This window comes from Fusarium fujikuroi, chromosome FFUJ_chr12 (assembly GCF_900079805.1).
Source record: "Fusarium fujikuroi IMI 58289 draft genome, chromosome FFUJ_chr12".
Taxonomy (NCBI): domain Eukaryota; kingdom Fungi; phylum Ascomycota; class Sordariomycetes; order Hypocreales; family Nectriaceae; genus Fusarium; species Fusarium fujikuroi.
Window position 1 is genome coordinate 347,923 of NC_036633.1, and position 13,628 is coordinate 361,550.

The 13,628-nt window shown below is 47.5% G+C and overlaps 2 protein-coding genes; one reads left to right on the forward strand and one right to left on the reverse strand.

Annotated features, from left to right (window-relative positions):
• Nucleotides 1-3,682: 3,682 nt before the first annotated feature.
• FFUJ_14197 (uncharacterized protein) lies at nt 3,683-4,439 on the forward strand (the record flags this gene model as incomplete). XM_023571159.1 has 2 exons in its annotated part: nt 3,683-4,093; nt 4,146-4,439. 2 exons carry the CDS (start codon nt 3,683-3,685, stop codon nt 4,437-4,439), a joined length of 705 nt encoding a protein of 234 aa, XP_023438216.1.
• Nucleotides 4,440-11,467: 7,028 nt separating this feature from the next.
• On the reverse strand, nt 11,468-12,622 carry FFUJ_14196 (uncharacterized protein; the record flags this gene model as incomplete). Its single annotated transcript, XM_023571160.1, has 1 exon — nt 11,468-12,622. One exon carries the CDS (start codon nt 12,620-12,622, stop codon nt 11,468-11,470), a length of 1,155 nt encoding a protein of 384 aa, XP_023438217.1.
• Between the last annotated feature and the right edge of the window lie 1,006 nt (nt 12,623-13,628).

Genomic DNA, 13,628 nt, shown 5'->3' on the forward strand with positions numbered 1-13,628 from the left:
GACAACGGAGTGGGAGGTAGAAGCCATGAGGTCACTGGTACACATCTCATCAAATGGTTGAGAGTGAAATTCTGCGCTTTTTGAAAAGAGCTGCTTTTTGCATTCAATGAATGAATACATCAAGGGTGGATCGAACGGCAACCGTGTCTTGTTCTGGTAGTAGTGACAATATGGCGGATGGCAACTGATGACAGTTACGTATCGGCGGGAACGTTGTGCTGATAAAAGATTATTTGAATAATCTGGTGAACAGAGGTTCGGTAATAAACAGAGCCAAATAATCGGCCTGAAAAGAATGGTTTTGTTCAGAGGGATCAATGATGACATCTGAACCTCTCAAGTAAGAGGATAATCCAATTGCGAGGTACCCAAGGGGTAAAGCAGTGTAGAGCCGAATGATCAGCCAGTGAAGAAATGGTCTCGGTGAAAAGGAGGACCAATTGTGACAATTGCGAGATACTCAAGTGGTAAGGCACTGCGGAGTGTGGGGAGCCTGTCTAGCCCAGATTGTAGATATGCTTGTGATCCTACAGCTGCAGTATGAACTGCAGATGTAGGGACAATTTTGAACCAGTGCAGAATGTGTTTTGCAAGGGTTCTCAATGAAGACAGCTTGGAGCCTCGCTGCCTAAAAGCCGGATCGCAAGCCAAGAGTGTTGATGTTGATGTACTGAGATGAGAGGTGAATTGAGGGAAAAGATATTGAGAGCAACCGAAGTGTTGAGACATTAAGTTTGGTGAGATTGGTGGCAGGTGATCTTTGTGGTATTGTTGAAAGTGTTGATGTTCCGTGGTGCGATATGATGTTTGTGAGGTGGTATTTCCGAGCACATTATGTAGTTTTAAGGATGAAGAAGCGGTATGTAATGTAAATCCCTGAGCACTTTTTGCTCTTCCTTGTATAATATTCCTTTCCGAATTAACATTCGCCATTTCAGCCCGTACAGCTTGTGTCCAAGAGCATTTTATCCTGTTTCTAATCCCATTCCCGTCTTAAGCAGTTTATGCTTCCAGTTGGCCCTGTGCTTCCAGGATTGAGGAGCAATTTATGCCTCTTCCGTAGTAGTTTGTACTTTTTTAAAGAGTAATTTATGCTTCTTATATGATATTCTTCTCTTGAAGTCTCCGCCTTGCTTTGCTTAATGCTTTGGTTTATGAGTTTTGAGAGCAATTTATGCTCACGCACATCTAATGCTATGATCCAAGGCTGGTTATGAAATGATGTGCTGAGGTGATGGCTGGTGAGAAACAGGACATATGATTGGTGAATGAGATAATTGAATGTCTGGTGCTACAAAAGTTGAGAGTTCTATGGGTTTTGTTGGTGAAATAGTTGAATGATGGAAAAGTAGATGAGATTGGAGACCTGAACAAGTCATTGTAGGAATATGTGAAGGATCGAGTTGAGATCATGGCCGGTGGTATTGGGAGGTTGCCACGACCGAGCTCGAACATTAAAACACGAACATTGGGATATGGTGTAGATAATAGGATGCGCCACGAATGTCGTTGAGATGCAAAGCTGGAAGGCTGAAGAGCTAGAGCATTTGTTCTAACTTGATGGATGTAGATTATAAGTTGAGCAGTCACCTTGAGTAGCTGCTGCTATGGCCTTGGTTCTCTCGTCTGTTAAGAAGACTTGGTGAACGTCGGAAGCCGCCATTGAGAAGATAGAAGCCTCAGAACTCCTGTTGAATGAGCCATGGGTATGTGGGTATAAATCGTCGCATAATGAAGAGAGACCTATGGGGATTATCGCAGGCTGAGGCAGTGTGTATGAGTGATATTGTGGCAATGGAGTTGTGGTATCCGAGACTTGTAAGGCTCCTCCGAGGCAACAGGATAAGGGGCCGTGAAGGAAGGGGTGATGGTAGAAAGGGACAGGCCAGCAACTTTGACGTAGGCTCTACCCTAGCATGCACTTTGGTACTTCAGCGAAAGGGGTCGAGTGTTTGAGTGGTAGTTATTGATGCTTGAAGCGTTGCATTGACTTGGTCTTTGAGAGGAGAGATCCTGAAGAGAGTAAGAGACTGTGCAGATGTATCACAGGTTATTGGGTCTTACCATCGACCAACTCAGTGATCCACCATGCAGTAAGTGTGAGGTTTCTTCATGATCAGCCACCAATATCTGATTTACTTAGTGAGAGGAAGAAGCCTCCAAAGTAAACAGATGGTAGTCGAAGCAGACTGTGCTTGGTGTAGGTGTGAACATGATGCGGATTGTGATGCGGTGCCCGTCATCTGAGAGGATACAAGATTAGTCTTAGAGTCGCATAGGAGAACATGAAAGCAAACTTACATTTTCTAACTAATAGTAAGCAGAAGTGGCATTGATTGAGTGAGCCTTGGTCAGGGCGCAGTGCGTCATGACGCTCATACACAAATCGAAGGTTGATTATGCAGAGAAGGGGGACCCTCCAGCAACGGTAAGGCCCGAACAACAGAGAATTAACACGAAGCCAAAGCTTAATAATAAATGGGAAGATATCTTGCATCGATCCAAGAATGGCCTGTGGTAATGAAGCCAGCAAGTGCTTCAAGACATACGTGAATCTCAGAAAGAAAGGAGGGTAGGCCTGGTAAGTGCTCACACCGCACAAGGTTGACCAGGGTGAGAACTGTGGATGGAAGAGCTGAAAGATGTAGAGGTGAATGGTGGAAGAGGAGAGAGATGGAATAGGAGTAAGAGCCCAAGATGAGAGATATTCTTAGTAATACGTGGAGGCGGCAACGAGGCATCTAGGCATCATATCACATATAAATCGAGCCGCCATCTCAATTCTAGTACCTTCAGAGCTCCTTAGAAATACAATAGCTACTTCTGATCAGTTCCAATGTGCAGGTAGCTGGATACACGGGGGAAGTCTTCTCCATATCCCTTAGACGCTAGGTTAAGTGCCTGCATATACAGAGCAAAGCTCAACGTCATCTAAGCTGTCTCTGTCTTTACCATGCATGCAATTCCGCGCAATTCGACGCTAATGAGAGTGATTGCATGTATGTGCCGAGCAATTATCAGCCATTATTCAGAGCTTCAAGCTGCAGTCCCTGGACCCAGTCCCCAACGCAACTCACGACCGCAATACTTTGCTCGCAGATCGTCTGGATGAGGATTCCATGATCTCTGGGGACGTTAAAGTAAGTTTCACGGATTTCTATACCCTTGCTGCCCCGAGAGTCTGGACGCTGGGACAGAACCCAGGAGAGCGACCAGGAACGGCGGGAGTAACAAGATTGTGTCTGCTGTATGTGGTTTAGACGACAACACGGTGTTTGATCATGTGTTACATGGGATTTATTAGCTTTTCAGAGCAAATGTGGTGGGTCAATACGGTGCTTGAGTGCAATGCTCGGCAGAGTGCATGTTGAGCGCGCACATCCATTGGATCATCATCATGTGTGCAGAGACAAACTACCGGAAACGTAATGCCGTTGAACATATCCCTTTCAAATTTTACATGATGGCGGCGTGTTAACGGGTTGATACTGGTCTCTACGGATATGTGAATGTCGTCTTCTCCTCTCCGTCACTAGCGGTGTGTCAAGTAGTATGTATGGACATGTTACTGACAACTTCTTCTTTCTGTTCTCGCTGCTAATCTCAATCAAACTCCTCAATTACTTATAAGTCATTAATCTCACGCAATCACTTATCCTCTGTCACTTACACAGCCAAAAAGATGTGTCAAGACAATTCACCGACACAGTTATGTGGGCAGCATATTAGCAACTATGCACAGGGAGGGAGTTATGGACCAAACGCTGGTATTCGGCAGTGCGCCAAAACAAAGGCTATCATTCTCTGGGCGGTGGCCAATGGTTTTCGTCCGGATGATCCTCAAAGTTGGCAGCAGATTCTTGAATGGTGTAATTACAATCAAGGGGAGGAGTTCCTTGGCATCGTCGAAAAGCGGCTGAAGAAGACCGTCATTTTTTTCTCGAAGATGGCTGAAAAACACCAATTGAATGAGGATTCATTTGGTACTTCCACTGATGGCATCGACAAAGCCGAAGCATGGCTTGCACGGCAGAAGAGTCTGACGGATGTCGAGATGAAGGATGCAGACTCTGTGACCAAGACAGATACCAAGGTGAGTCTATCATTTATCACATGACCGCCTCCTTATACTAACGCCCCTCGAGTCACAAGTCTCAACTTCAAGTCGCAGACGGGCCAAAGTTGATCGACGCCGTCGCCTTTCACGACCCAATGACTCGGCTCCCTCTGGTATCGCTTCCTCTATCCCTGAGAAGGAGTCTGATGACAAGAGGGGGGCACTGGAGAGGAGTTGGGAGATCCTCTGGGAGCAGGCGGAGCGGGATGCGGGACAAGGACGGGACCATAGGTTCCGTCAACTGCTTCTCATGGAAGAAGCGGTGACTTCCATGAGGATAGAGATTGACAGGATGCACAGAGAGGCTGCTTTTGGGCTTTGAAGGCGTCTGTTTAATCCAGGGCAGTGATGAGACTGGGAAATGACAGCGACTCAAGGGGCGTGATGAATAATTGCGTGCTCCTTGTTGGCTTTGCTAGAGGTTTTTCTTATCCTTCTTCAGAGACTGGTTGCATTAAGGATCTTGCAGAACGCGATGAGTAGATTGATCAGGAGAGCAGTGGTAATTCGTATTGAACTTTCTACAATTGTGTCGTGGCAGACATCTATCGCGGCCACGAACCGATAAGATTAACTGGAGAATGGAACGATGTTGCAGGGTTTGGGATATCGGATGGGATGTCATCGTGTTCATGAATATCCGAGGAGCTAGATAATACAAAACACCATCACCTTTCCCATTCGTAACTCTTGCAACCCATCTCAGCATAACCTCCGTAGAACAACTTTTTGATGCAACAAGTGTAAACCGGTCTATTACCCATTTCAGCCTCTACTCCTTTCCCGCATTCTCCCTCCTCCATTGACAAACCAAGATAACGAATCGAACATACTCCTCTTGTTCCCAAGTCCTCATCGACCAACAACCAGTCGAAACACAATTACACAGACCAGCTTGCTGTAATTCTTGTTCGGTTCCTTGCTAGAATTGAAGCCTGACTCTGTATCTCTTGGCAAAAGAAGCTGTAGGGTTTTTTGATGTGGTGAGGTGCTTGATTCCTGCAGTCATGCGGCGCTGAGGCTGCCGGAACCCTCCCCGGGACCATTCTCTCATTGACGAATTGTACGTACTTATGCAGCAGGGACTTTTGCAGCAGTGGCGTATGCAGCAGTGGCGTATGCAGCAGTGGCGTATGCAGCAGTGGCGTATGCAGCAGTGGCGTATGCAGCAGTGGCGTATGCAGCAGTGGCGTATGCAGCAGTGATAAATCACCAAACTCAGGGGACCTCGCATCTTAGCAACGCATGCACCCTGCCATCTCAGGATGCTTGATCGGCTGCTATTGGATCGACCATCATCTGTGTATGCGGTAGGCACAATCCCTGGGAAACAGCACGCACTAACTCAACATGCGAACTTTGTCCTCTGCGTCGACCAATTACATATTACTTACACGGTCTCTCGCATCATTCTTTTCCCTCTGCCACTCACATTTCGGTCCAGCTCTGTCGAAGTCAGTCACGGCTGGGACCCGCTAAGCATCCTCCACCTCTTGTCCTTGGTCCTTTCGTTGCCCTACTTCATGCTGAGAGAAAGGTCACGACTGGCGTTTCCACCATGGTACATGTAATGATTCACATACCATTCACTGAAGTCGTCTCCGACTTCGCTCTAGAAATTGCGATATTCTAACTTAACAATGGCGTATGGCGTTAAACCGTTTCAACTGGAGGGGTCGTACCCCAGGACGTGTTGGCTGTTCGCACTAGCTTTGAGAGGCTTCAATTTGAGCTGCCACTCACCAGTTTTACAAGGGACAAGGGGATTCGAAGCTCGGATAAATGATAGACATGTTCTTCAGCTCATTGCCGATGGGGCATTTGACATAGGAAGGGTGTAATGAGGATTACTGTAACAGCCATTTGTGAAACTGTAAGTCGTTTGTGTCCGGAGTAGGGGTTTCTAGCGCGGAAGCATCCAGCTACAGTGGGCTGCTACACTGCTCAGCACTATGACAGCGGGTGGTTTCAGTTCCATGGTGGTTGGTTTGCCGCAGCACTGGACAGCCCCTGTAACGAATTGCTTCTTAGTTCAATGCACGGCTTTTACGACAACGGCAAAGCTACAAGTGAAAGTAAATCTTGACGAGAATTTAACTTCATTTACAAATGAAACAAACACACCTAATCGCGAAATATCAGCATAATTTCAAGCTAATGCATCATAATGGAGTTCCATGCCACGAACTCATGACGGCGTTGACGGGACACGGTCTGAAGATTAACAAGCTTGAACTCGCTGTCAGATGTCACTCTTGATAAAGAGGCTTGTGGTCTGCGCTTCGATGTCAGCCTACGTCTTTCCACTCACAACTAAAGCGACGTCTAGTATCCGTTCCTAACGCCTCGTGGAAAGGCGGTTCTTTATTCCTTGTTGAGCCATGCCGAGATGCCAAGAGCAGGCATGTTCCTAATCGCACGATGAGTCAACGGAGACGAGCTGTATCTTTACCCTTTTCAGGGTTCTCTTGGTTCTGCTTGTCAGAATTTCCAGGTTGTTTTATTGACTTTGTCTGCTGATTCGGTTGCTGGACTACCCATGGTAGGTTCTGCAGGCGCTTTTGTGAAGCGCACGCACTCGCTAGCAGTAAGTCTTCCACACGGCTGAGTCTATCACTTTACCAGAGGAAGGATATGACATCTTTTAGCCAGCGAGTACTGTCAGCCGTTTCAACGGCTGGGGTAGTTGGTGAGGTAGCAAGTACTGGCGGTGCTCTCACCGAACAGATGGCAGTTCGTGCAGTTATTCCAGCACCTCGATCAGGTTTTGGGGTCCTAAAGAGAAGGTGCTGGTGTATTTTTGAACTTACTACGCTGAAACTTCATGCTAGCTTATTGTCGGAAAGATATTAACGTGAGAAACTCACCGAGATGTTTACGAGAAAGGAGCGCGGATATCATTCAACGTTTCACCGCACAGCATATATGTACTGGAGCAGCTTGGTGTCTTTCGACGCATGCCAAATGAGATTTATGCTGCAACCTGCTAGGTTAGCGATACCACCCAAATAAACTTTGTGCTGAATCGTAGCTGTCCTCGCGCATCTTACTGCCTTGGACCTTTTTTGCTTGTGATGCAGAATGGCCTGCTCATCCTTCACTGCAGTAGGTTCGTCTAGTGAGTGTCGGGATCAGTTTCAGCGTTACTGGTGTTGAACATGTACATGTTGCTTTCAGGTACACAACCTGCTCCGACGGCGCACCTCGTCGAAAACGAGAGCTATTCCCCATCCAATCTCTAGCATTAGATTCATGGACTCAAATTTGTTTCAAGCTGGTCGACACTGAAGAACTACTCAGGAAGTTTTCCATCCCACATAGCATATTATTGGTCTCCTATGGCGCTTGTGGTCTTTCATGGCCATGTCTAGTTAGACTATATCGAGGTATTCTCACACTTCATAACTGGAATAACTAGAGCTTCCATTGCACTGTTTCCTGCAATTTCAAGCGGACGTGCTCTCGATTACGGAGGCCCATGAAAAAAGCCTGGAAGACCACTGTTCTTATTTGGTGTTTGGGAGCTCAGATGTCAAGCGAGTAGCTTCTACATGCGCCAGCTTGGCCAAAGTTAAAGAGCCCCTCAGTAATCACTCTTATTAAGGAAGGCCTGCATATCTTCGGAATATTCACATCACATTTATAATATATGCGTGATGCATTGATATGGAAACTGTCCTAGCCAGTCAAGTGGACATCTCTGGGGAACTCGCCGTGGCAGGCATCAATTTTCAACACATCACGAATGCACCATCTCCAGAATGAGAGGCGCAGAAGTAGCCCAAGCAATCATTGCCCTCTAACTTGTCATAGTCCAAAGAGGAGTAAGGATTTTGTTCGAGGCGGCATTTTTGAGTAGGGTCGGTTCAACCCCTAAGTTGTTTCCAGCTCTGGAATCTTCGCCTGATTTACACCGTAAAGTCCGAAACTGAGGTAATATCGCTCCTGGTCCCGGCTACTCCAATGAACGGGCATCCTCATAGCCACATCTCTCGACGTAAACCTCAATCTCTTCCTGGCTTCACAAGAATCAGCTAGGCGCACGGACGACACCAGGCCTGTTCATAGTGACTGGCCAGTCGTCTTTGGCCAAGACAGGTTGGACTTGGTATACCACACCATAACACAGCCATTTAAATGCCTTTCAAGGGCATGGCGTTACGAGCCATCAACGAGAGATTCCTTCGTTACATTTGATCAGTTCAATAAATCTTTAAACTCTGAACAACTTTAATCCTTATTGGCGCCATGGATTTCCCGTCGTTGGGCCGTATCATTTTCTCCAATGCGGCATTGGTTCAGATGGCATCGATGAGGTAGAACGCAGATTTTTCGGTGATCTCGTTGCTTCCGATAAGAAAGAAAGCATCTCAACAATTATCCGGTCTTGGTATGCAACAAATTGCGACTTGATCGGGTGACGGCATCCATGGTCGCTTTGATGACAAAGATAGTGAATAGACTGACTTGGGCTGAGATGGGTGAAATTGGCAACGCCAAGGCTGCGAAGAAGCGAGAGAGGTCAATCGAGTCGTCCTATGTAAGCATAAATGATAAATTTATAGTTATCAATCTCATCACAAGAAAAGCAGACATCAGCCATGAACTTGGGCGGATGGAGCAACGTTGAGTTCCAGCATCAGAGCCGCCAACACGACGCGATACCACATTCAAATTGACTACCTCAGCGTTCTAAAGCCTATTTTATTTACGAAATCGGCTCCTGGCCTCACAAGGGTTCCATGCTGGTCCCTTTTTCTCAGAGAAGGCCTGGACGTGGCTTGCTGTATAGTGTATCTGATACTTCACTTGGCCGCTCCTCGAGCAAGAAATGGCCGTTCTCTATCAAGCACATTTGCCAAAGCCATATCTAACAATAAATTCAACGTATCATTAAATAGTAGGCGTTCTGATGACATGCTAGAAGCTTACGAGAACAGTATCCCGATGGGTCGGTTGCGACCTCACCAGCCCATGTTGTCTCAACTTTGACCCACTGTCTTGTGGGATCGCGCTTTATTAGTGTCTGGTTGCTATAAGCACGTTGGCTGATACTATACCATAAACTTTCAGAACTTTCACTGTAGCGAGGTCGAGCTCTTATACGAGAGAAGACCATACCAGACTGATGTCGAAGGTTGTACCTCGACCATTATAGTCAGTGTAACTTGTTAGCATATGTCTACTGTACTGGTCTCAAGGATGGCGAAGTAAGTGGGTGCTACATGCACCACTGATGATCTAAGGCTTGAATCGTGTAAGACTATTGGTCCCTTGCCGTCCAGGAAAGAGGTGGTGTGGAGTGTCATCCACATTCCAGGGGGCCCCGGACCACAGGGCTCTGCAGCGTCAACGAACGTTGACGATGGATCAGTGGAACCTGATGAAAACCGGGACCTATGCTGAGCTTTTTCTTACCATACAGATTGCGATGAATGCAGTAGTCCAGCTTGAGCCTAGTCGTGCGATCCCTTGTTCCCATTTGTATTCCCTGCATTTCTCCTCACTGACCGCAATGTCCAGAAGTTGCATTGCGTCAATCTAGCGCTCTACGGGCCCATAACTCGGTTCTACAGCACCTTTGGCAATTTGAGATCGCCATATGGAAGTCGACTCCTGTCATCCTTTCCATGCCTTCCGAAAAGAAGTTCACGCGGAAAATAGAAATGACGGACTTGAACCTGAGGCACTAAGAAGCGATCACCTCATCGGACGCTTCGTCACTGCGACATGTACCCACACACCGGAGCAGGATCCAGTGCATGTGTGTACTGGGGCCTCCCGGGATCGTCGCTATGGAAGACAGTCTAGACTGAAGTAAAAGAATGCCGGTGCTAACAGATCCAGACTCGCAGGCTTGGGCAACAGGCAATATATGTCGAGCACGAATTGATCAAGTGCTGTTGTTACGTATATGTGCTCATTTTCCCTAATGTTGAGCCAGGGCGACCTCGCCAGGAAGGGCTTGACGATTGTATTCAATTGCTTCAATCGGAGACTACTTGTATGCAGTATACTAGGAACTGCAGCTCGCGGAGGAAGAATAAGTGCTTAAACTATTTAAAACCCCATTTTTGTGACCTCGGATGAGGTTGCAGTGTCTGGTCAAGCTGTGCTTCTGGCAACTCAGCATACTGATGTAATGGGGGAGGGACAGAAGTAGTACAAGGGACAACCGACGGCAAAAGTTTAAGCGAGGACCTCTGCCTTAAAAAAAAAGGCCCACTCAACACCATGCTCCCCGCACTTAAGCTCATTTAGCGCTCTCGCGATAGCTTCATTGTTGCGAATCGAAACTGTCATCCAGCTGAAAAGGCGCACATTCGTAAAATAACTCAGGAGTATACAAAATTTCCTAAGTCCCGAGTGCTTCAGTATGAATTGCTACCATCGGGATAAGTTTCTTCCGCTCATTTGGGCTCGATCAAGCCAATCCCAACGTGTCGTTTCCAGCTTTGTAGCTTTTTGCTGAGTTTGAGCGAAATGGAATGGTATTGGTGTTTTGATGGCCAAGTGAGTGCCTGGCGTCGCATCACTGTGGATGCTACGGAGTAAGCCCAATGGCTCTCCTGGTTTTTGGCCCTGCTCTTGCGACAAGGACTCGCCAGGTCAGTGGGATTATTGCGATGATTGCCCTATAACTTTACTGCTCCTGCGGTTGGCAGCCCTGCTCCTCCGATAGATGCCCCATATTTTCACTGCCTGTTTATTGAGCTCAGTGACTGGCCCTGGTGCATTTCGGACGCGCTGTATAGGGTAGATTCCGTAACATCGGGTAAGATGAAGGAGCGCCCCAACCTTGAACGAGCGAGTAGCCAAATACTGCCTTGAATCAAGTTAACCCGACTTTCGGATAACTAATTTATTTTAAGAATGCTGATAATGTTATACTGTTGGTGGCTGTTGAGTATCAGAACAGAGCATTCAGCATGTTGGAGAGCTAAAGTAGAATTTGATACGAGAAGGGCCAACCTCAGAATGAGTTGGAGATCCCCTTGATCACATCTTTTTGGTGACAATCCTTTCTATTTTGTCCCTTTTGTCCAAATTTCCCATTTGCTCACCGTTCTTCTATGTTCCATCCCTCTCTTATTCATCCTTGGAGTACTTGGCGAGAACGCTTACACGCAAGGACCCATATCCCAGCCATACCATCGCGCCATCGACCGCTGAACTCAAGACCCCTCCACATCGATATTCTACTAAATTAGGTTATCGCAATCCGTTCTGTTCACATGACACTTGGCGAAACAAGGTAAAGCTAGCTTTCTGCATTTGCACGACGACGTGCTTCCACAGAGACCGTTTTTGGCCTTGCAACTACATCCCTCTCGAAGAGTCTAATCATCATCAGTAATCCATTGGAGGCATTGACGTCTCGAGACCTACGTCAAGAGCGGCCCTGGCCTCTTCGTATTGACCGAGCGTAGGCCACGAGCAGGGCGCCTTGTTCTCCCTCCAAAGTCTGAGGAGCTTTGCCATTTTCGGGATGAACTGATCCGAGATATCTTCATTGGTGATCTTCTCATCCTCGTTTATTATACAGGTAGCCTGGGTGATATCTAGTAGGTGGCCCGAGTACCAGTGCATGGTGCCTGTCATCAGACAGGTCTTCATGGTAACTGGGGCGTGGAGTGTGCTTAGAGGCTGGATCAGATAGGAACCCTCTTCGATACGGATGGCAATAGGGGCAGTCGGCAGTTCTTCATCTTCATCCCATTTTCTCAAGACTTCGAATCCCAGATTCGGCCAGACCAACCGGACCTTCTCCCCTTGCTCGTTGAGCACAGTCGTGAATACCCCATGTCTGTCAACATGAGGCAAATGAATAGCTCCAGTTGATGCCAGGAGCTGAAACCGAGTTGAGTCGTCAAGATCCCCGACGGAAACCTCCGCTTCAATATTCCCGTTGTCGGCAGATGTGAGTTCAATGCACTTGTAGTCGTACATGTTCTTGATGCACTCTGGCCCGGCATCGTCCTTCGTCCCCCGGAGGTTGAGAAAGTTCAGGGCCGGGCTAGATACATTGTCAAGTGCTTCAAGCAGTATCTTGGCATCTTTGGAAGGCAGGGCAATCGGAGCACGGCCTTCTTCGGATGGGTGGCTGAAGTCATGGACGTGTAATGTACTGCGGCATGTCAACCAGGCCAGAAAGGTATCGATTCTTAGGGGCCGAGGATTAGGTGCCCCGACTATAAGAACGGGTATAATCGGTGGCCCTTTTATGAAGATTTCGGTTGCCTCAGCCGTAGTACATACGATAATGCCATCCTGAGGCTTTGTACCTTGACTAAGATCCATGTACTCTGAAGCAGTCATGGTCTGTCCAACACTAACTCCCGTACAGTACTTATTAGGGTTATTTCTTTTTTTAGGGGTGTAATCCTCGCTTTCGCGGGTGACAGATTTCGCATTCTTTCTGGCATCGATCATCGCAATCATACGTGAAAGAGCATCCTCTGCCTTGGATCTGTATGTCTCAATGAGGTCGTCAGCCGGAGTCATCTCTGAAGGTACAATTTGAATGTAACGTTCCTCTTGGACTTGAGCCTGGGAGTCATGTTGATTGAGAGGCTGCGACTCGGAACTCTGGCGTTGAAGCCTAGGCTGGCAATTGATGCGATGATTTGCCCTACTCGTCGGACCGGCCGTCACCCACTCACCACAGTCTTCACAGGGGAGACATATTTTCTCGTGTCTGTCACGATTGCATCTTCTTCTAAAGGCTTGTCCGCAGTTTCGGCAAGCATGTTTTCCCCTCCCGATATCTCTGCCACAGAGTGCTTGATGAGCGTCGAACAGGGACTTTTTGGCACTACAGAAAGCGTTGCATGTATTGCATCTCCGACATTTCTGAGTGTGTTTGGACCATGAAGTGGGATTGAAGTACTTGTTACATGTTTCGCATCGCTTCTTGGTGGGGGACATGATGACAGGACTGCACTGAGTATTAGCATGTAGTAGAACATTCACGAGTCACCTGGCGCACATTAATAAACATCACCATCCAAGAAAAGATAACTTGTTTATTTGGCAGGTAAAATCTGCCGTAGAGCTGTTGATGTCGTGTTGGCGTGAGGCTGTGATTCTTCCTGGTTGCAGCAGTTCAGATCGTCGAGCTTCCTCAATGTGGGCGTAACAGGCTCGCCAGATGACAGTGATATCCTCAAAAAGGCTATAAAGACTATTTGAGACACCCGAAGGGCTGAGCTTGTCTGATACAGAAGATCATACGTCATTCCTGTCATGCAGGCTACAAGGCTGGGACAGTTGTTGAGAGGCCGGGCACAAGGATGTCAGAAGAGAGGGTATTTTGACCGGAAGAGGCCGAAACATCTGTAAGAGGAGTCAATCCAACTTGGGAGCAAGCCCTGTGTGCTTGTTTGCTCCGCCTCCAGAGGCCACAGGAAGATGCAGCGACAGCTCTGAAGGCCCGGGAAACTTGCAGCAGGAGCAAACTCAGTGACGACGGCGATTATCGCAGGAGGCGAGTGAGATTCTATGCGAAAGA